The 24813-nt window shown below is 38.1% G+C and overlaps 1 protein-coding gene across 5 annotated transcripts in view; it reads right to left on the reverse strand.

The window, feature by feature from the left end:
- Nucleotides 1-21452, reverse strand: part of OSBPL9 (oxysterol binding protein like 9) — a 132766-nt gene extending 111314 nt beyond the window's left edge. For 4 of the 5 annotated variants that reach the window (XM_045858250.1, XM_045858242.1, XM_045858232.1 and 1 more), the window contains exons 1-2: nt 21326-21452; nt 10564-10614 (exon numbers count right to left, since the gene is read on the reverse strand). In XM_045858250.1, coding sequence (XP_045714206.1) covers nt 10564-10614; nt 21326-21436 — 162 coding nt within the window. In that variant the 5' untranslated portion in view covers nt 21437-21452. The remainder of the gene's footprint in view (nt 1-10563; nt 10615-21325) is intronic. The other variant, XM_045858272.1, reaches the window with a different exon arrangement.
- Between the last annotated feature and the right edge of the window lie 3361 nt (nt 21453-24813).

Genomic DNA, 24813 nt, shown 5'->3' on the forward strand with positions numbered 1-24813 from the left:
TTCGTCTCATGGCACACATAAACTAATTACTAAAATTCTGTGGCACACCAAAATATATGTATTGTTTTTTGCCAATCTGACCAAAAAATAGGTATATTTTTGATTCGTTCACACTGCGGCATACCAGTTGACAAGTGCTGGTCTAGGCATCGTTTTAGGTGATAGTAAGAGGGTAGCGAACAATCTGCTTTGCTTTTTTACTGATTTGTATGCAGTCACTTAGGTTTTCTTTTTGTTTTTCAATTCATTTGCAGTTTTCATATATTCTACTTTGTCAGTTGTACTCACTGTAAATATTTTCTCTCCTGGCCAAGGGTTGTCTTTCTCTTTGATTGTGGTATTTTTTTGTTGTTCAAAGGATTTAAAATTTGAGTGTTGTCTAACATATGAATATTTTCTTTTTTTAAAGATTTTATTTATTTTTAGAGAGAGGAAAAGGGAAGGAGAGAAACATCAATGTGTGGTTGCCCCTCACTCACCTCGCACTGGGGGTCCAGCCTGCAACCCAGGCATGTGCCCTGACTGGGAATGCCAGCAGGCCGGCACTCAATCCACTGAGTCACACGAGCTGGGGCCAATCTTTTCTATCATGGTTTGTTCTTTAAGATATCCTTCTCTGTCCTGATATTATAAAGACATTCTTCTACACGTTCTTATAAGTGTAAGTTTTCATTTTATACCTTTAATACCTCTGGAATTTTTTTTTGTAGCTCATTGAAGCAGTTGTTTTAAGAAGCATTTTATTTATTTACTTTTTTACAGAGAGGAAGGGAGGGAGAAAAAGAGGGAGAGAAACATCGATCAGTTGCCTCTCACACACACCCGCAACTGGGGACCTGGCCCACAATGCAGGCATGTGTCCTGACTGGGAATCGAATCTACAACCTCGCAGTTTGCAGGCAGGTGCTCAATTCACTGAGCCACACCAGCCAGAGCTGGAATTTATTTTTGTATACCCCATGAGATAGGGGATAACTTCATTTTTGCCATATGGGCAGCCAATTGATTCAAGCTTCATTTACTGAGTGATACCCTCTTCCCTCTCTCTATCTTCCTTTCCCTTCCTTCTTTTCTTTGTCCTTTCCTTTCCTCTGTCCCTCCCTCCCTTCCATCCCATCTTTAAATGATGTTTTACAGTTTTCTCCACTAAAGGAATATATTTCTCTTATAAAATATATTCCTAGGTAATTAGAGTTCCTGTCACTATTATAAATAGAATTCCTTTTTTAAATAATTGTTTGTGGGTCATATAGAGGAACACATATTGAGTTCATATCCAAAAACCTTTTTCTGTAGACTCTTGTGGACTGTGGGTTGTTTTATGTAGACAATCATATCTGCAAATATCAACAATGTTTCTTCTTTCCTTCCAATCCTTTCTATTTGAATTCTTTAATTTCTAATTGTGTCACATGCCTACCAGGACTTCTAGCAGTTACAGAAACATCATCTACAAATACTGATTTTGTTCTTCTTTCCAAGCCTTATATATTTTGTATCTTTTCTTACCTTAATAGCATTTACTAGTACCTCTATGAGCACAATATTTAAAGAAGCAGCAAAAGCAGGCACCCCTGTCTTGCTGCTGATTTTAAAGAGAATACTTCTATGATTTCACTGTTAAGCACACTGTAGCATTTTAGTAGTATATCTCTTATCGGGTTAAGAATATTCTCTTCTATTCCTAGTTTGCTTAATCTTTAATGAGTGTTTCATTGTATTCACTGCTTCTTATGTATTTATTTAGATGATCACGTAGTTTTCCTCTCTTAATGTTAATATAGTAAATAAGTTAATTTAAAAGTTAGTATTCTAGTATTCACAAAATAAATTCTATTTGGTCCTAGTACTATTTATTTATACAGTACGGAGTATGGCTCACTGTATTTTGTTCAGGGTTTTGATATATTAATGAGTAACCCTGTCCTAAAAATTTACTTTGTTATTTTCTTCTTTGTACTTCATAAATTCTTCTTTTTCTAATTTTTTGAATTAATTTTCATCTATATTTTATAATACATTCACTTAAGATTATAAATTATAGACTGCTTTAGATGCAGTTTTAACATGTTGTCCCTTCACTATCATTCAAGTTAGAATATTTCATAATTTCCATGATTTCTACTTTCACCTATGAATTATTTAGAAGTATTCACGTGAAGCAGTGAGTGGCTAGTGTTTTGTAAAGGGATTTCTAAGTTATTCCACTGTTGTTGAAGAATGTTATCTATGCAATAGTACAGTTTTGGTATTCTCTTTTTCTGTAACAATTTTAATTTTTTTCCTTAAAGTCTATTGTGTCTGATAATAATACTGTTTCCAACTATCGTTTAGTTAACATTTTCCTGAAATCTTTTATTTAATCTTTAATTTGTAATTATGAAATATTGTAAATATTCATAAAATGTAACCCTAATGACATCTATGTGCCAATTACAGGGACTGAATAAATGACTACATCTTGCCCGAGAGAAGACACTTTTAGTGTCAAATTCATACAGAAGAAATGATACTCGAAAAAAGCTACTGAATTAACAAAAAGGGCAGAAATCAATAGAGTAATTTTTCTTAATGAAATGAGAAGAAAATTGGCAAAAGCAAAATCTAAGGGGATGAAGAGGAAGGACAGTCTTAAGGGGTTTACATTAACCTAAAATAATGCCTTGTTGCATCCATTCTAAGAAATCAATGATTATAAGAAACGTCCCAAAGCCAGAGATGTTATCATATGAAAACATAGTGTAGAATCAATGAAATAACGGACCAGCATAAGAAGTCAGTGCTAAAACAATTAATAACCCATCATGGCACACTAAACCTCTCTCACGTCACAAATTAAATGAAAAGAGAACAGATGAGACATCCCTCATGCAATCGGTCAATTCAGTGTCACAGGACCCAGTCAAAAAGTATTACTTTAGATCACGTATGGGTTAATAGTTTTTGAAAACTCACAATACACTTAGCATTAAAACTATGTTGAGTATAATTTACCTTGTTTGGGTGATTCCTAAGGCCCTGTAAAATTCTTCAGAATCTGAGATTCATCTTATCAACAGTAATTATTAATTATAACAGTAACTCCCATAAATTAAGAACCAAGTCCCAGACATTGTATTTGGATACTTTTTAATATATCAATTACTTTGCTATTCATAATTCCATGAGTGAATGACATGCTGCCTGCTCCAGAGAGAAGAAAGCACAGAGCTGAACAGGTGAGTTGCCTGAAGTCACGAAGCTAATAAAGTGGCAAAATCCAGACTGGAATTCCATCTCATGTACGGCCCGTTCTCACCTCTACCCCACACTGACTCTTCAATGGCACTACATCTCATTTCTCAAGTTGTATCAGGAATGTGAATATTTTGCTTTTAGCTAGTATGTTGGGGAGGAGGAAAAATCAGACAGCAGAACTTAACCAACATTTTACTCTTCCATCAAAGGCAAGGACACCATCTAGTGGCACACACTTTGCCACCAGCACAGTCAAAGAAAGTAGGTGGGAAGGAAATGGTTTTTCACTCTTCTGCTTTCCCCCACTGGTTTTACACTGCCCTGCAACAAGCTGCGTGTCTCTACATTAACTCTTCTAGTCAAGTGGTAATGTTAAGAACTGAACAGGGTTTTGAATGAAACAGATCCAAGTTCAAGCCCAGATTCACCACTTACTAACTGTGCAATTTTGAAAAGTTACTAAAAGTAGCTTCAGTCTCAGCCTCCTCACATGTAAAATAAAGTAACACCATTTATGTGACAGGATTATTATGGGAATACACGTGAAAATCATCCAGCACGATGCCTAATTATAAGACCTTCGTCAATAACTATTGGTTCCTTTCTCTGTTATCTTTTTATGTAGCCTAAAACCACACAGGTGTTTGGTTTTTTTTTTTAGAAAACATATCATTCAACTAGCTCATGTTGTGTTTAAGATAACTTCATAGTTCCTTTGTATATAAACTATAGTAAAGGCCAATTCTCCAACATTTATTCATTCTTTTATAAATGCATAAAATCAACAATAAGCATTTTTTTAACTACTTACTATGTACCAGGCACTGTCGACAGAGGATGGGAACTCACTAACAAGTAGGGAAATTAGACAAGTTCAAATGTAATAAGTACTTTCATGGCTATAAGTGCCAAAGGTTGTGATAAGGCAGAGGCAGGGGATGTAGATCAGGAATGCTCCACAGAAACGAACTTTGAAAAGTCCCTTAGAAGATGAGCTCACCAGATGGGGGCACAAAAAATTCCTGACAGAGAAAAAAATGTCAACTAGAAATATTGAGTGGAACACTATATAAAATATTTGATTGTCTAACATTATTCTGTATACCTGAAACTAATACAAATAATATTAAATGTAAACTGTAATTTAAAAACAAAAATATCCCAAGAGCAATGAGGAATGATGAAACACAATAAGGGAACATGAAAGAGTTGGAAGATGGGATGGATGGAGAAGCAGGAAGAGATCTATGCTGGGGGGTCAATGACAGCTCATTAAGCTCTTTGGACTCTAGATGACAGATGCTTACCAATCACCATCATTGTGATCATCATCATCCACAGCAGTTCTATATTAGCTGTGTACTATGCACCAACCCTATGCATACATAACTGCTAAGCCTTACAACAACCCTGGGTGGAGGACAGACTATTCCATGATGTGGACTCTGGAGTTAGATCCAGCTAGATCCCGGCCAGGACACACTGCTTCCCATAAATCCCCTTGGAGACTGTCTGAGCAGCTCCTCCCCTACACTGCATAGTGTGCTAGCTCATGCTGGGTCCTGGAACAGGCCACTGCATCTAGGCATGTCTGCCTTATCTGGGTGGATCATACCCCAGCACCTCTATCCGTTTGTCCTGTTCTATATAATTCTTTAGCACCTGCCATGCAGAACAGAGGGTATCCATGCTGTCTTGCAGGGGCTCAAGACATGCCTCCTATCTAAGTTCCTTTAATAAACTCTTGATGTAATGCTGGAATTGTCAGCCTCTTTCTTTGGTCTCTCCGGAAGTTTTCCCAACACACTGTAAGTTTATAATGTTACCTTCATAAGGGTAAGGAAATTTGCCCACAGGCACGGAGTCAGTAATGGGGAGAGCTGAACGAGATGGAGCCCCAGGTCTTTCCTATTCTGTCGTGTTAGCCAAAACATTTCTTTAGTTTATTCCCTACAATGGCTCTAGTAGTGATTAGTTGTCTTTAACGTCATTCAAAACAATTTTGTTAGATTTTATGGTGACAGCTGTCATACCAGTGTGCATTTAAAAAAAAAGAACATCAAAATTGGTGAATTTTTTTGCAGCCATCTGAATACTGAAGATGGGAGAAAATAACATTTTTGGCATATTATGCTTTATCATTTTAAGAAAGGTAAAAATGCAACTGAAAGGTAAAAATTTGTGCAGTATATAGAGAAAGTGTTGTGACTGACCGAATGTGTCAAAAGTGGTTTGCAAAGTTCTTGGTACTACTTACATTTTGACCAAACAATTCTTTGCTGTGGGGCTGTGTTATGCCTTGGAAAATGTTTAGCGGCACCCCTGGTCTCTACCCATTAGAAGCCAAGAGCAGGAGATAGCTAACATACTCAATATACAAATGGATAAAGTTATTGGTGAAAATAAAAAATGTGTCTTTTATTTTATGGAAAAAACTAAACGGACTTTTTGGCCAACCCAATACTATGCCAGTGGTCCCAAACTTGGCTACAATGTGATCTGGAGAATCTGTTTAAAAATAAAAGTTCCAGACCCTGTTCTAAAACAGTATGTCTAGGAGATGGTGCTTGGAAACCTATATTATAAACAAATTCTCCAGATGTTTCTTAAGTAGAAAGCCAAATGGCAGTCCAGCTTTTTTTAAAATACAGATGAGCCTTGAACAACAAGGGTTTGAACTGCACAGGATCACTTACACACAAACTTTTTTCAATAAATACTACAAATGTATATTTTCTCTTCCTTATGATTTTCTTAATAATATTTTCTTTTCTCTGGCTTTCTTAAGATCAAAGTATATAAATACATATCATATATAAAGTATGTGTTAATGGACTGTTTATGTTATGGGTAAGGCTTCTGGTCAACAGTAGTTAAGTTTGGGGGAAGTTGGAAGTAATATGCAGATTTTCAACTGCACAGAATGCGGGACCAGTACCCCTAATTCCTGCATTGTTCAAAGGCCAACTGTACCTCAGAACCTCTTAACACACACACAGATTACTAATTAACAGCTTCCATCTATGTACCAGGTGTCCAATCCTTTAAAAAAATTCTACAAGGGTATTATTATACTACTTGCTTTAAAGAAAACTCAAGCTCAGGAAGCTTACCCATAACTTCCCTCTTCCAGTCAACAAAGCAAAAACCAAAACTAAGATTCAAACACAAGTACACCTGGTTCTTCTCTGACGTGCTGTGTGGCAGGGAGAACCCTACCCCTTCTCCCATGACCCTTGCCCTGTGTAATCTCCTCCCCTCTGCATTCGGGTGGATACTGTGAATGATAAGATCTCACTGAAGTGATTATGTTACAGGATGAGTAATCAATGGATTGATTACATGGCAAAAGGGGGATTGCCTGGTGGGTAAAACCTAATCTAATCACATGAGGCCTTTTATTTATTTCTTATGTTTTATCAGGAATTTAAATTTTATTTTAAATTACAGTTTACACTCAATATTATTTACGTTAGTTTCAGGTGCACAGCATAGTAGTCAGACAATCATACACTTTACAAAGCGTTCCTTCCCCTGATATTTCCAGTCCCAATTGGCACCATTCATAATTACTACAATATTACTAACTATACTCCCTATACTGTATTTTACATCCCTCTATTTTGTAGCTACCAATTTGTACTTCTTAATCCTTTCACCTTTTTCACCCAGTCCCCCAAATCCCCTCCCCTCTGGCAACCACCAGTCTGCTCTGTGTCTATGAGTCTGTTTCAAGTTAGTTTGTTCATTTATTTTGTTCTTTATATTCCACATATTAGGGAAATTGTATGATATTTGTAGTTTTCTGACTGTTCATCCATACCATCACAAATGGCTGAGTAACATTCCACTGTATATGTACCACAGCTTTTTTTATCCACTCGTCTATTAACAGGCACTTGAGTTGCTTCTGTATCTTGGCTATTATACATAATGCTGCAATGCACATAGGGGTGCATATATTCTTTAAAATTAATGTTTTAGGTTTCTTCAATATATATCCAGAAGTAGAGTTGCTGGGTCATAAGGTAGTTCCATTATTAATTTTCTGAGGAACCTCCATACTGTTTTCCATAGTAGCTATGCCAATCTGCATTTCCACCAACAGTGCGCACGGATTCCCTTTTCTCCACATCACATGAGGCCCTTTAAATAAAAGATGTTTTCTGCAGCTGGTAGAAGAATGGTAAGTCAGAGAGATTCAAACACCAGAAGGATTCAATGTGGTGTGCTGACTTGAAGATAGTGGGGCTGCATGACAAGGAGTATGCGCAGCCTCTAGAAGTTGAGAGCGGATCTCAGCTAACAGCCAGCAAGAAAATAAGGACCTCAGTCCTCAACCAGAAACTGAACTCTGCCAACAACCTGAATGACCTTGGAAGTGGATTCTGCCATGGATTCTTCTCCAGAGCCTCTGGATGAGAGCCCAGGCTGGTTGATACTTTGATTTCAGCTTTGTGAGACCTTAAGTAGAAAACCCTTCATAGGTGGCTGGTGTATAGAACTGGAAGATAATAAATGAGTGTGGGTTTTTAAACTGTGGTAAAATACGCAACATACAATTTACTATTTAAATATGTTTAAGTGTTCAGTTTAGTAGTGTTATGTACGTTCACATTGTGTATGACCATCCATCTCCAGAATTTTTTAATCTTCTCAAACTGAACCTCTGTAACCATTACACAAGAACTCCCAAGTCCCCTGCCCTCAGCCACTAGAAACCACCATTACACTTTCTGTCTCCATGAATTTGACAACTCTAGGCAGGTTACGTAAGTAGAATCATACAGTATTTGTCTTCTAGTGATGGGCCTATTTTACTCATATGTCAGAATTTTCCTCCTTTTTAAGAGTAAATAATAGTCCATTATCTGTATTATATATACTACATTTTGTTTATTCATCCACCAAATGGACACTAAGGACTTCCACCTCTAGGCTATTGTGAGGAATGCTTCTATGAACATGGATGTACAAATACCTGTTTGAGTCTCTACTTTCAATTCTTTTGGATATATACAGAATAGGGCAAAGTAGTTTACAGTTGTTTGTATGGAAAATAATACAATAATTAATAAACAATAACCGCCATGGATGGTGTGGCTCAGTGGATTAAGTGCTGGCCTGAGAATCAAAGGATCGCCAGTACGATTCCCAGTCAAGGCACACGCCTGGGTTGCAGGTCAGGTTTCTGGTGGCAGGCTTGCAACAGGCAACTCATCGATATTTCTCTTGCACATTGATGTTGCTCTCTCTCTCGCCCTCCCTTCCCCTCTGCCTAAAAATAAATAAAATCTTAAAAATAAATAAAAAATAAATAAGAATAAATTCTGTGTTGTGTGTACTCACAACTGTAAACCTATTTTTGCCCCATTCTGTATATAAAAATGAGTGTTAAGTCAATTCATTATCTTGAAAATTGAGTAAGCAAAAAGAAATAACCAAGCTTGCATCCTATCTGTCTGAACTATACCACCGGACAACCAAATAATAGATGAAGTGATTCCTTATATATTGTCTCTGATATAAAATATCATAATTTTGCAACCTTCAAATAAGTAATTAATCTAGTTGCTAAGCACCAATAGCTGCTAATATCAATAAAGAGTGAAAACCATACACTATGTGCCTCCTGATAAAAGAACACACTGCCACCTATAGAGCCTTGCCAAAAGGATTGAATCTGAGTCCAATCCAGTATCTGGATCCTGCTGCCAATTTGCAGAAAAAGCAGAGACAGAGAAATATGATAAATTATAATCAGTAAAATCTAAACTACGAAAACTTCTACAGATCAATGGGTCTAGATTCTTTCATAGATAAATTACAAACAAAAGATATGAAGTTCTTTTTTTAATGGGCAAGATAAAAACACAGAATTTAGGAATTCAAATCCAAGACATGATTACTAGAATAGAAGAGTGGCAACTTTAGGGAGGGTACTGTAATTAGAACAGGGCTCATACAGAGGCTTCCAGGGTAGGTGGCAAAATTGTAGCTCTTAACTTGGGTGGTGGTCACAGAGGCTAATAATTAACTAAGCTATATTTAAAAGAAAATAATATTGCATTAAATGTAGCAATGAAATAGTGGCCCAAATCTAGGTTTAAGTCAACTGAAGAGCTGTCTCAATACCGTTTTGCCAAAATCTCACTATTGAGCTTACCTCAAGCCAAGAAAGCAGTTAATACCAGACTGAGGGGTAACTGAGGTCAATAGCAAGTGCTCAGAAAAGTAATTAAGAAGACAAAAGGAACGAAAAAAAAAGTAAACATTTTAAAAAAACCTTTACGGTATCATATATACACCACCATCTCCTCAAAACAAGCCTGTCTCATTCCCATCCTGCAACCCCCCCACACATACTTCTATATCTCAGTGCCAAAATTTGTCTGTTAGAATTTGGTCTTTTTCAGAGTTATTAAGTACTGCTAATAAAGGCAGTTATAGTCACATCTTCAAAATGGTGCAGAGAAAAGATGGCAGAAAGAAAGCAACAGGAGCCTAAAGAAGAAGAGGCTATGAGAAGCTGATTTACCTAGTTATGACAGAGCTGGCCCTTCTTTAGATACAGTGGAGTACTAGAAACCGTGTCCCCAACCCTGCATTCTTTCTTGCCTTTAGCTATTTGGACAATGATGGAAACTGGACAAAAATCAAAAGCAGGACTGTCCAATAAGGTAGCCACTAGCCACTAGGTAAAGTGTAGCTAGTCTGAACTAAGATGTGCCATAAGTGTAAAGATGCACTGGATTTGGAAGACTTAGTATTTAAAAAAGAATGTAAATAGCTCATTAATCATTTTTTTACTGATTACATATTGAAATAATAGTCTGGATATATTGGCTTAAACAAAATATATTATTAAAATTAATTTCACCTATTTCTACTTTTTAAATGTGGCGACTATAAAAGTTTTTAAGTATTATATGTGGCTCACATTGTATTTCTACTGGACATCACAGCTATATCAACTGAAAAAAAGCTAAAAGTGGGGATTCTTCAGACCTTTTTTCCTACTGTTTGCTCTACTACCAACACTTCAACTCATTTTCCAGCCCTTATCTCTGATTATAAAACAGAGGTCATAGAAAAAGATCAGTAGCTACATTAAGTCATGGTACAACATTAAATCATGGGCCAAACCAACTGAGTTCTAGCCCTGATTCTAGCACTGACTAGTAGCTACCCTGAAAAAGTAATTTTTTTCTCTCTGAACCTAGTTGTCTGCCTAACAAAAGTTTAACTAAATGTAGACTTCCATGATTCTGTCAAAACATTTTATTCTATCAAAATTGGTTTTCATAAAAATGAGTAAATACTCACTCTGAGTCTAACACATCCTCGACGAGAGCCTCTCATCATTTTGTCCTTGGACTAAAAGAAAAACAAAAACATTCGATAAATAAAAGAGTAACTGTTTTTAGAATCACCTGGGAATTAAGACAAAATTTACACATACAGTAATATCCCTTATTTGTCCCCACCCCCTTTTCCCCTAAATCACTTACAGATAGGAATTAGCAGGATTAAAACGAAAATGTTTTACAGTCCATACAAATAAACCTAATAATATATTTTTATGTATACCTTTAATGTAGCATATATTACACTATAATTTTCATTCCTCCATCATGTCCCTTAACTCTAGACCAGTGTTTCTCATATTTTAGTACATCTGAGAGTCACCTGCAAGGCTAAGAATCACCTGGGGGTTTAAGAATCACTCCCAGGTGATTCGGACCCAGGCAGAGAGAGGACCACATTTTGAGCTTTAGCTTTATCTATTTGCAATTCCCCAAATGGGTTACCTTTTTTGCTGCTGAAATTTCTCACCCAATATTCCTCAGCTTGGAATAACTTTGGCTCCGATTGTCTGCCTTGCTGTCACTGATCGTATATGTACCTCACCTCTGTCTAGTTTGGATTCTCACCCCTGGGCCCCCAGAGTCTTCCACAGGTCCCCCTGCTGTGGCCTGCACCCTGCTGCGCTGTAAGGGCTAGTTAACTTGTCTGTCTCACCCATTAAGACTGCACGTTCCTTAGGGGATAGGAATTGTATCTGACTTACACTTCAGAACAGTGTCTGCAACACATTAGGGGCTCAAAAAACATTTATTGATGAAATGTTGCTTACTCTTTATGTCTCTGCTACTAGACAGAGCCAAGCGAAGGCTGTGTTCTGCACAATAAGCCCTATGTTAATATTCAGTAAATATTCCTAAAAATAAATTAATTGTGTGCAATAAAATCAAATGAAACCTTAAATAACCAAAGATTTCAAAATACTTAATACCTGAACAACTGGTATTTTTCTGTACTCCCCTATGTAAGAAAGAAGTAAAAGAAGTCAATATCACGGAGTTATATTTTTAAAAAATTGCCCCACTTTAAACCACAGATGTCCTAAGTGCAAAGTACTGAGCCACAGGCACACTTCCAGCTGCAAGATAACTAAGTTCTAGGGATTTAATGCACCGTGGTGACTATAGTTAACGACACTGTATTGTATACTTGGAAAGCTGCTAAAAGAGTAGATCTTAAAAGTTCTTACCACACAGAAAAAGATAACCATGTGAGCTGATGGATGTGTTAGCTAATCTTACTGTGGTAATCATTTCACAATATATGTACTGTATTTTGCTGCGTATATTACACACTTTTTTGCCCAAATTTTTGAGGGAAAAATAAGGACGTGCGTTACACATGGGTATATTGATTACATACCATGTGTACAATAATCCTATGTGCAATGAGTACAAAAACGTGGGTACACATTACACACAGGAGTGCATTATACACAGCAAAACACAGTATATCAAATCAGTGTGTTGTATACCTTAAACTTATACAATCTTACATGTCAGTTATATCTCAATAAATCTGGAAAAAAATAAAACAGTATTTCTTGGGGATATTTGCAGATCTGTACATAAACTGTACATGAAGACCTGTCTTATCCTTCTCATTGACTGCAGTACATTCTGCGAACATAGACCAGCAGTTTTCATCCACTGTACCACAAGGATTTTTAAAACATGCCATACCTGACTATTTCATCAGGGGCACTGACCTCTTTTCCCTTAAGAATGTCAAATAAAAAAATGACAACATCCAACACAACAATTGCCATCTAGTGTGCTAGAATCACTGAATATCCACGTGCAAAAGAGTAAAAATAATAAATATAAAATATAAAAAGATAAATATGACCCTTACCTCAAACCATATATCAAAATTAACTTAAAATGGATCAAAGATCTAAATGTAAGAGCTAAAACTATAAAACCCTTACAAGAAAACGCAGGTATAAAACTTTAGGACCATAGATTAAGCAATGGTTTACCAGGTATGTCACCAATAGCAGAAGCAATAAAGGAAAAAGGTAAATTAGACATAATCTGATTTGAAATTTTTGTGTTTCACAGGACACCATAAGAAAACGACAACCCACAAAAAGAGATCAAATATTTGCAAGTCATGTATCTAATAAAGGACTTGTGTCTAGAATATATTACAAAATTCTTCCAACTCAACAATAAAAAAACCCCACGATTTTAAAATGTGCAAAGGGTCGGAATAGATATTTCTCCAAAGAAGATATGAAAACGGCCAATAAGCACATGAAAATGTGCTTAACATCAACAGCCATGAAGGAAACACAAATCAAAATCAAGTTTTACTATTTCACACCTACGATGACTATAATCAAAAGGACAGACCATAGCAAATACTGGCAAGCAGATAGAGAAACTGGAATCATACCTCTAGCAGGCAAGTAAAACAGTGCAGCTGCTTTGGAAAACAGTCTGGCAATTTCTGAAAAGGTTAACGAGTTACCACATGACTCAGCAATTCTACTCCTAGACATACATCCAAGAGTAATGAAAACATATGTCCACACCAAAACTTAGGTACACACATGTTCACAGGAGCATCAGTCATAAAAGCCAAAAAGTGGAAACAACTCAAATGTCTAAGGATTAAACGCTTTTTACTACTGCTTAACTTAAATCACTTGTGCATGTCTAGTTTTGACTGGGATTATGTAATGATTTGAAAATCTAGCCCTGGCTGGGTATCTCATTTGGTTAGAGCATACCTCAACGATGCAGATTCAACCCCCAGTCAGGGCACAGATAAGAAACAACAAAGAACGTATAAATACAGTGGAACAACAAATCAGTATTTCTCTCTCCCTTCCTTTCTCTCTCTTTCTAACAAAAAAAGAAAATATAATCCTATGACAACTGTCATTTATAGTAGTGGCATATTTAAGAACTCTAGCCCTAGCTGGTGTAGCTCAATGGACTGGGTACCAGCCTGTGAACCAAAAGATTGCCAGTTCAATCCCCAGTCAGGGCACATGCCTGAGTTGCAGGCCAGGTCCCCACTAGGGAGCACGCAAAAGACAACCGCACATTAATGTTTCATTCCCTTTCTCCCTCCCTTTTCCTTTGTCTAAAAATAAATAAATAAAATCTTTAAAAAAACTCTTCTACTTTCTGTCCTTTCACAAATTATTACCATCAACAAAACTGCTAGCAAGAGAAATAAGAACTGACTGCTTAACTGATTAACACACTAAGCAAAAGATCGCACACAAGGGATGTGTTCGACAGGCTCTGGATGATTAAACAAAAGCCATTGTTGCTAATATAAGCTCCAACAAGTTTTACATAAATCATGGAAATGTACATACTTGCTATTAATTTATTCTGCAAAACTTACAAAGCTGTGTGAGCAACAATTCCAAAACAGCCTTCTACATCTCATCCCTAAGCCTTGTTTGAAGGACCTTGGACATTCTTCCATTCACTATGAGAACAATGTGCCACATTGTAGGGCTTGAGGATTTTAATGCTCAGTACTGCCATCAAAGAGTTCACAAGCTTGCTGTACAGATGAAGGAATGTACTAGAGATACAGCTAGTTAATCATAACAGATGTAAAATGATGAAATGCCCAAAAAATTTACATTAGCAAAGCTCAAAAGCATTAGAACAGGGAAAAATCAAGTCTGAATAGAATATTCAAGGAATACAAAAGATATAACATGCCCACATACTTGTTTTTCAGGGCATTTACATTAGTAATAAAGTAGCTCTTCTAAATGTAATAGAGTAGCTTTGGAAGAGCTACTCTATTACATTTCGACTATTAATATGTAGTATGTCAACTTAATAAGAATCACATTTGAAGTATTCATGAACAACTATTTAGAAAAGTATAAATTTGCTTGTTTTATGGGAGCAGTGCTGTTATCTCTCTGACTACCTCTTTTATATCTTTGCAAGAGAAATACATATACTTAGGCTCTTCAAAAACCTAAAATGCAAAAATTAGATGGCAGATTTTTGGTCATCTTGTAGACATTGCTAAGGACTGCCACTTAATACTTAATAACACTTAAATGTGTTTTGACTATTAGTGGTTTTAAAGTGCAAAGTCATTATAAGCCTTCCAGTCAGTATGTAATTGCACAAAACACATGATTTCTCTACTGATTCTTTTTAGGAAGAGTACCTTGAGTAGTCCTGGTAACTTACTAATTCACTGTTTCTAACATTCTCTTTAAAATGTTACAAAAACAAGACAAATCAAGAAAGGAAGTTAAACATTTATGGGTAATGACTAAACAAACCATATTTTGTAAATTCAACTAGTTGTTCACACAATGTGATTAACCTTTAAAACTTTCCTAGTTATATCTTTTCCCATTCCCACAGCACTGATGTAACTCTTTCCTGCATTCCTTAAATCCTGACTCTACCTTTATTTTTAACTCAGACCTTACTTCCCATCCCTACATTTAACCATACTCCTATTTTAGAAGCCCTTTCTCTCAATTCCATATCCCGTTTGAATCATCTACAAATGCTCTGAATTTCTCAATTTCTTACTTCCTATTTACTCTTCAAACTACTCCAACCTGCCTTCCACACCCACTGCTCCACAGAAACTGCTCTCACTAAGGGCACCGATGGTGTGCAAACTGACCAATCCAATGGATATTTTTAAGACTTTATCTAGTCAATCCTCTCAACAGTATTCAAGCCAACTCATTATTTCCACTTGATTGCCACATTCTTCTGTTTTCAAAAAAATTTTTTTCTTATATCTCTGGCTGTCCCCTTTCACTCTTCTGATCAGGCATTTTTCTCTGGCAATCCCTGTCTGTAGTGATGTAGTGTTTGTAGTGATCTAAAATCTGTCCATGAAGTCTTTAACATTCCTTTCAAAAAGCAGAGTCTAATTCCCCTCCCCAGGAGCCTGAGCTGAACTTAATAATGCATTTATAATGAACAGAATAAGGCAGAAGTGATGTTCTCAGACAAGGTCTTAAAAGGCACCGTGGCTTCCTCCTTGCTCTGGCTTGGGCTGCTCCACTCCCTCCAGGTGAAGCCTACGCCCTGTCACGATGACACTCAAGTAGCCCAAAGCAGCAGCTAGCAGGTGACTTGGTAAAGGAACTAGGCCACCTTCCAGCAATGACCTGAGGTTTTCCGCCAGCAGCTGTGAGACTGAGTCATCTTGAAAGCAGAACCTCCAGTCCCAGTCAAGCCTTTCAGATGACTCCAACACTAGCCAATATCTTCTAACTGCAACTTCCGAGAGACCCTGAGGCAGAGCCACTTAAGTCACTTCCAAGTTCTAAGCCACTGAACCTAAGAGACAGGAAATGTTTGCTGTTTTAAGTTGCTAGGTTTTCGGGTAGTAATTTTTTACAATGCAACAAATAACTAATTCAAAGATGTTTCTTAGCATCCTATCCAAAGGTCTCTATTATCCTCATGCTCAACTCTCTGTGTATATAAAGCTAGTATTATCTGTAACCCAGATATCTTCATAAATTCCAAACAATTGACATCTTTACATCAATTCCAACACGACCCAAAGCAACCAACCACCTTTCTCCCCCAGCCTGTTCTTCCTATCTTTCCTATCAGCATTCATCCAGGTAAAACCCAAAACCCGGATTTCATCAGACTCTTCCTCCCCTTTCCTTCACATCCAATCACTAAATCCTATAAAAATGATCTTCTGATTATGTCTCTTTAACAACAGCACTTAAAGAATATTTTATCCAGCCCTGGCTGGCGTAGCTCAGTGGATTGTGCGCGGGCTGCGAACCAAAGTGTTGAGGGTTCGATTCCCAGCCAGGGTACATGCCTGGGTTGAAGGCCATGACCCCCAGCAACTGCACATTGATGTTTCTCTCTCTCTCTCTATCTCCCTCCTTTCCCTCTCTAAAAATAAATAAATAAAATCTTTAAAAAAAAAAGAATATTTTATCCTAACCTAGTAATCAATTTTAAAATCAGAGAAACATCAATCATACATAATATGCCACTTGATGTGTTACAATGTATCCCACCTATGAAGTATTCTTTCCCAAAAGAACAATTTTACACATACCATAAAGATATTACCAGCAAAATTCAAAACATATGATCTGGTTTTTTCAACAAATAAATGGCCAAGAAAAAAGATGGAAGGAACATACACATTAAAAGAGACCAAATTTACGTGTGGCTCTTGTTTGGAAACCTGACTCAAATAAACCAACTGATGAGGGAGAGATGTTTGAAACGATCAATGAAATGGAACACTGACTGGATATTTGTCAATATTAATTATTAGTACTAGTATTTAGTTGTTAATAGTGGTATCGTAATAACATTTTTAAGAGAGATCTTCACTTTTAGTAATATATACTGAAATATTCATAAATGAAATGATATGTGCTTTAAAATAACCCACTAGGGAATGAAGGAATTGACAGGAGTATTAATAAAACAAAGATTAGCCATATGTTGAAAATTATATAAGCTAGATAACAGGAATTCATTTTAATATCCTCTTTTATGTATGTTTGAGATTTTCTATAATAAAAGTTTTTTCCTATCAAAAAGTATTTACACTTATATTTTTATGCTGAAGGTAAAGTCCAAATTACTTAGCATGGTTTACCCAGAAAGCCTTTCATTATATGGCCCCTGTTTACCCCTCCAGCTCATTCCACAACTGCCTACACAGTCCAAGCTCCAGGATGGACAAGTCCTGACTCTTGTCTCTTCCAAAAACATTGCTTCTACCCCAAGCAGTTTAAACTTCTCTCTCTGCTCATATGGCTAACCCCTACTCATCATTAAGGCCACAGAAAACCTTCTTTTAGAAAACCTTTCCTGATTCTTCAAGGCTGAGTCAAGTAACCCATCTATATATTCCCCCAAACATACTGTGCTTCTATCACAGCTCTTACTTACTGCATCCACTCGTACAATCTATGTATCATGAGGGCATGACAACTGTAATCCCTATTCCTAGCACAGACCCTGACGCACAGTAGGTACTTAATAAACATTTGATAAATTTACAAAAGGCATGCCCCCTCTACTTTCCAATTCCTCCATACCTAGACCTCCCTCAATTTTTCTTCTTGTCCCATCTTCCTTCGTGATTGTGACTCACATAAATGGTGGGCTGTTCACATAGCATTCCCAAATTCATATCCGAAGCCCTCTTTGGGCATCTCATCTAATAAAAATTTAACTAACAAATTCTGCGGTATAATCTAACAGACCTTTATCTCCAGGCCTGACAGCTCCAAATATCTTCTGGACTCAATCTCCTATTATCTCCCAAATGCACCTTTACACTAGAGCTGCTCAGAAATTCTCAATATTCTCTTAATAACCCTTATGTTTTCAAGCTTCCCGATTTGTGCACACTTCCCCTTGCCTGCAATGCCCTTCTCTTCTACCTCTATCCATTAAGTCTAGGCTCAAATGTCTCTCTGGCCTGTTCCAGGCAATTTTCCTACAGCAGTTTAGTCTTATTTCTATTATTGAATTTATCATATGATTTTGAAATTATGGCTAGGTGTCTGCTCTGCTGAATTGAGTTCCTAGACAGAAGGGACTCTCCTTCATGCTTGCACCTCCAGCATGTAAAGTACAATGCCTATTACAAAGTTGCCCCAAATAAATATTTGCTGAATGAATTAAGTCATATTGTTTTCAATAATTAAGAGGCTGAGCTAGAGCTCAAAAGATGGCCTAAATCTACTTCCCTAAAGGAGGTAATGAGTTCTCTGTTCCTCTATTGGGCAGAGTAATAGTGTATTAAACTCTTTTTCAAAAACTGAAAATGCACATATTAAGAAAACAAAAGAAATATAAAGTAGAAAGGTCATCCGTTCCCAGAGGAGAGGTTTGGGTTTGGATCTAGGCCCAGGTGCAGAGAATAAGATCCAAACTGAACTAAACTTTAGGTGAATCTATTCAGTTCATAGCAATTTCACTGATCCTAAGCCAACCCTGAGATTATCCCAGTATCAATTTTCAGTACAGGCCAACTCTAAAGCAAGACCAATCCAGTTTAGTTGAAGGTTTTCAAGGCCACCCTAGAACACACCTGCAACCACAGAGCAGGACCAGAGCCCAAGTGATTTTTGAAACTAGAATGACTTGCTATTTACTGCTCTGCTAAAAGGTTGTGCAACAAATTCTGATACTCTCCCTGGAAGATGTAGTTCCAAGTTGTCAGCCACAGGCAAATCATTAAGATGTACCTTCAAATCTTTCAGAATCCTAATGCACTGAAACAATGCCCAAATGTACAGAACTCACTGCCAACATTAAATGTGTCTCCTACTTTCTTATTTTTAAAGATTTTATTTATTTATTTTTAGACAGAGGGGAAGAAGGGAACAGAGGGAAACATCAATGTGTGATTGCCTCTTGCGCACCCCCTACTGGGGACCTGGCCCACAACCCAGACATGTGCCCTGACCAGGAATCAAACTGGTGACCCTTAGGTTTGTAGGCTAGCACTCAATCCACTGAGCCACACCAGCCAGGACTCCTACTTTCTTTTTAAGTGAATACTTATCTTTATACTTGACCTCCTCTAATCAGAGATTGGGTATTATTTTATTTTTACAAGAATATTTTTATTTTATAATATTTCTCTGCTGTTTCTCTGCAAGCAAATACTTTAACATCAAAGAACTAGAAAAGGAAAAAGAACTTCTAAATAGCCATTAGTGAGAAATATGATACCTCCTTCCTCTGGCAAGGATGATGTTTTATAGAATCTAAACTCAGAATGAAAACTAAATATTTGGGGCAGAACAGGGGGAGAGATCTATAAAAAAACCTGTACTTAGCCAATAAAACAAGAAGAAATTTGTCAAGGTATTCAGAAACTAAGGCAAGGAAGTAGAAAAGCACTGCACTAACAGAAGAAAAAAAAACAGAAAAAAAGAATATTCTGTTGGGGCTAGGAGCTCCCAAGAACCTCACTTTGAGGCCTCTATAGCATGGCCTTATAAGCAGACCCACACAAATTTAGGATTTGTAGAGTAACTTAATTCCATAGTGCCAGTCATGGAAATTACTCTACCCTGAATATGCTATAAAGATTCCATAGGATTTTCTGAGTATCATATCTACTAAAACTCTTCATTTATCTGAGCCATGGGATTTTATAACCCCAGAGTTTTCAGAGTATGATGTTCAGTTGCCTCCCTTTCATGGCTACCTAAAGACAATCTTGAACAATATGCTTAAATCTTATTCAGGTTTGGTCTTTTTTCCCCTTTAAAAATTATGGAGAAAAGCAGTTGATAGCTGGAAGGATGTTTAAAGTTAAACTTTCTATTCCTGCAGGCTTGCCTTTTATAACTCACAGCTTGCACTTTTCTCCTTCCTTAAGTGAAAGTGGAGGTTACTGGAAAAAGTCAGAAAGCTAGGAATGTAGAATCCCAGTTACACTACTTATTGTTAGCGCTTGGATCATGAGCAAATTACTTAAAAGCCTGGAGGCTCAGATTCCAAAACTGTAAAATGAGGAAATAAACTGTGAATAAATACCTACTTTGCAGATTTATTGTTAGTAAAATGAAGGGAACCACTAGACCAGAATATAAACTTCAGAGAAGAGGAATGGAGGAATAGTGAATATCTTGAACTCTGCTGATTCTTGCTCACATGCACAAGAGCGTGCACACTCAACTCACACACACTTATTCTAAAGCAATAACAGGTAGTGAGAGCAAACTCAACACATATTTTTTAAATGAACAAATAAATACAGTGTCCCTATTTATCTCATCAACATTTACCATTCTTCCACAATCACATTTTTTTTTTTTTGGTCCCTTGTTTTCCATTATTTTCTAAAGCCTTCAGGGCATTCTTTTGTCCTAAGTGGCTTCCTCCCTATCATTAGCTATTGTTAACTACATACCATTCAAAAAATACCTTTGGAATTTCTCTTATAACCACCCACCTTCCACTTCTACTGCGATGGGGGTGGAGGGGATAGTCATGACTCTACCATGACTCCACTGTAAGAGTCACAGTAATGGACTTGCACAAGGCCAGAGATTCGTATTTAAGGACAGTCAAGTCTGAACTCAGCCCTCCCCAGAACATAACTTTCAGAAGACACCACACCATCCATTCTCTCTTCACTAATAAGAGACTGCTGTGTAAGGACACCCTCGGCTCTCAAAAGTTAAGGCGTCGGTTACGCTCGCCTCCCGCTGAATAGGAGTGCGCCCGGTGAACGAAACACCCAACTTGGGCAGACACGAGGGATTTTAGACCCCTTCGTGCTGCTTGAGGGCCGGTCACCTAAGCACCTGGCCAAGCAACACTCTTCAATCCCTGGAGGGAAGTTGAAGGGGTGCGGCCGTCTACAGGGCCTGGGGGCGGGGGGGCGACACGGCGTCAAGTTCATGACTCCGTGGGGTAGCGGTACGCACCGCGCCACCACGACTACAACCCAACCGAAACCCCGCGGGACCCGACCACCACTACACAACCCACTAAAACCGAACGCGGCTCGCCCCCGACCCGTAAATCAGACAGCCACTGCTTGTTTATTGGCTGCACCAGCACCTCCTTCACCCTCATTGGCTATCCCGGACGTAAAACCCTCCTCTCCGAGGGAACCCTCTTCTACCGCGGCACCCCCAGCCTAGCAACCTCAACCCCCCTACAAAAAAGCCCGGTCCCCCTCCACCCAGGAACAGTGACCCACGAGGAGCGAGGAGCTTCGAGCCCAAAGGACTCACCGTGTAGTAGGAGAGCAGCCCTGCATTGTAGTCCAGCACGAACCAGCGGTACTGCCAGCCCTTCATCACGTTAGTCCATTTGCTTAGCGGCCCCTCCATGATAGACGCCATCTTGGGAGCCGCCAATGACAACAAACGGCCTGACGTCACTCGCCTATAAGGCTTTCGGCTTGCGGGGGGCGTGGCCGCGGAGGGGAGGGGCGGGCCCGGCAGGGGCGCGGCCAGCAGCTGCTTCTTCGAGTGGATCGCCAGCTCACGCCCCTCGAACATGCCTGCTGTGGGCGCCCATTGTGTGTAGAACTCCGTGCCTTGGTTTGGCAAATACAAGCACGAGTACTGTTATTAAGATTATTTATTACAAAAATTAATTTTACTAGCTATGATGATAACTTATACTTCTGTTAGGGAGCCGAGATGGCTAAGAAAGGACCAGGAGCCAAAAAGGTCCAATTAAGGGCTTCCATTCAAGGCAGGACACTGTGATCCTGCGGGCTGAGTATGAGCAGGCTACAGCAGTAAGGGAAAGAGTAGAAGTGTTTTTAAGGTTGTGTAGCAGACCCCCGGGGAGGGTGGGTCACCCTGCTAATCTACCCCAGGTGTCCTGGGTATGGGTGTTTGCAAGACAGTGTCCTCTGACCAGGGATGGCTGATTCAGCCAAGGAAAGTCCTCGAGATTTATGGCCCTTCTTTCTGGGGAAAGCTCAAGGAGAGAGGGGAGAAGCAATGAGAAGGATTCAACCAGCTTCCAGCAGGATACCGGCCAATTTTTAATTCCCAAATAGGAAGGCCCTAACGAGAAGGTAACTTTTGAGCAAAGACCTGAAGAAGGTGAAGAAGGCAGCCTGGAGGAAGAGCTTCCAAAAGGAAGGAAGAGCAAGTGCAAAGACTGTGAGCCTAGCATTTTAAAGGAACAACAAGAAATTCAGTGTCTAGAGTGGCAGGGAGAAAGTAGTAGGAGGTAAGGTCAGAGAAATAAGGGCTTCATTCACTTAGAACACAGGTGGCAAATACAAGGCCCGAGGGCCCACCTTATTTTATCCATCCTGGCACCATGTTTCTAGCCGGCAGCAGCCGAGCTCTCGCTTAACTGTTAAGGAGTAGTTATGTACATTTATACAATCGTAAAATTACATTTGGCCCTTTGAAGTAATCTCAAAGCTGATGTGACCCCTGGTAAAAATGAGTTTGACACCCCTGACTCAGAGCCTCTGAGTAGTATGGAAGTATTGTCCTATTCCAACCAGGTACTGTTAGACATTCTGAGAATGAAGCAGTGAAGGAGTCAGGTTCCTTGTTTTTTAAGATATTAAATTCTGTGATGGAAACACTAAACAAATAAAACAAGAAAAAATATTCTGATAAAGGCCTTGCAGAGAACTTAACTTGATGTAATAGGAAACCAATGGGGGGCTATTTTATATTGGGTGGTCAGGGCAGGGCCCCTCAGGAAATGGCATTTAAATTGAGATGTTAAAGATAAGAAAGAGCCCATCATGCAAATATCAAGGGAAAGAGATAAAAAGGAAACTGAGAAGTGGGGCATTAGCTGTAAGTGTCAGTGAGATCAAGGGAGCGGATTTCTTCGCATTTTACTTTTTTATTCTATTTTATTTTGGACTTAAAAAGTATTTTGTTTATTTAGGTTCTGTGTTGTGAATCCCTTGTCTTAGCTGATAAGAGAAATGCTAGGGAAATATCACTGAGGGAGCTAAACAGAGAATGGGAGCTAACCCATTAGGTAAAGGTCTACAGTAAATTAAAATTTCTCCTGCTTCATCTGTCAGATATGTTTTCCCCCAGGTATTGAGTATAATTCCCATATAGCATTACATTATGTAAGTTTTAGGTGTACAACATAATGATTTTTATATGCATATATTGCAAAATGATTAACATGTTAAGTTTAGTTAACATCCATCACCTCACCTCACAGCGTCTTTTCTTGTAATGAGAACTTTTAAGGTCTACTCTCTTATCAACTTTCAAATACACTCAACAGTATTGTTAACTATAATCATACTTTATATTATATCCTCAAAACTATTTTTTATCCTCACCTGAAGACATGTTTAGGGTTAGAAAGAGGGGAAGTCGGGGTGGGGGAGGGGAGAGAGAGAAAAGAAAAACATCCATCGGTTGCCCCTCCCATGTGCCCAGACCAGGAACTGAACCCACAACCTAGGCACGTGCCCCAACTTCAAATCAAACCCACAACCCTTCCGTTTATAGGCTGACACTCCAACCAACTGAACCACACCAACTAGGGCTCCCCAAAATTTTTTTATCTTATAACTGGAAGTTTTTACTTTCTGACCACCTTTAACTTTGATGTAGTCACACATTTTTACTTTTGCTTTTATTGTTGCTAAGACCAATATGAAGAAGGTTTTTCTTTATGTTTTCATCTAGAAGTTTTATGGCTTCAAGTCTTACATTTGTCTTTAATCTAATCCATTTTTTAGTTACTTTTTTGTGAGTAGGATAAAATAGAGGTGTAGTTTCATTCTTTTGCATGTGAAGATCCAATTTTCCCAGTACCATTTATTGAAGAGACTGTCTTTTCTCCAGTGAGTATTTTTTACTCCTTTGTAAAATATTAGTTGATTTTTTATGTATGGGTTTTTTCCCCCTAGGCCCTCAATTCTATTCTGTTGGTCTATGTGTCTGTTTTTATGCCAATACCATACTGTTTTAATTACTATAGCTTTGTAATTTAGCTTTGGAATTAGGATGTGTGATGCCTCCACATTTATTCTTCTCAGGATTGCTTTGGATAGCCACATTTTTTGTGGTTCCAGACAAATTTAAGGATTGTTTCTTAATTTTGTTAAAAAAAAAAAAGCCCTTGGCTGGTGTAGCTCATTGGATTGAGTGCAGGCTGCAAACCAAAGCATCACCAGTTCAATTCCCAGTCAGGGCACATGCCTGGGTTGTCCAACTCCCCACTGGGTGACCATGTCAGAGACAACCATACACTGATGTTTCTCTCCCTCTCTTTCTCCCTTCCTTCCCCTCTCTCTGAAAATAAATAAATAAAACCTTTAAATAAAAAGGTTGCTTACTTTAAAAAAAATTCATTTAACTTTTAAAAAAAGCCATTGGAATCTTGATAGGGATTGCATTGAAATTATAGATGGCTTTGGGTAGTATGGACATTTTAACAATATTAATTATTCCAAACCATTAGCACAGAATATCTTTCTATTTATTTGCTCAGGTATCTAATAGCATTAATTGGTGAGTATATGAGTCCATATAAACACATCTGTGTTTTCATTATGCTACATTAGCTTCTTAAGAGCTGAAACCAAGTCTTGCTCCTCTTTGTAGCCCTAGAAATTATCCCAGGGCCTGGTATACAAAAGATGATCTGACTTATGTGTTCACTTGAAACTGACCTACCAAGTTCCAAGGACTGTGCTAAGCACCATCACCTACATTTTCTCCTTTAATCCCCACAACAGTCCTTCAAGATTTATGTTACACCC

Source organism: Phyllostomus hastatus, unplaced genomic scaffold, assembly GCF_019186645.2.
Source record: "Phyllostomus hastatus isolate PE091 unplaced genomic scaffold, TTU_PhHast_1.1 phas_contig_147, whole genome shotgun sequence".
Classification (NCBI taxonomy): domain Eukaryota; kingdom Metazoa; phylum Chordata; class Mammalia; order Chiroptera; family Phyllostomidae; genus Phyllostomus; species Phyllostomus hastatus.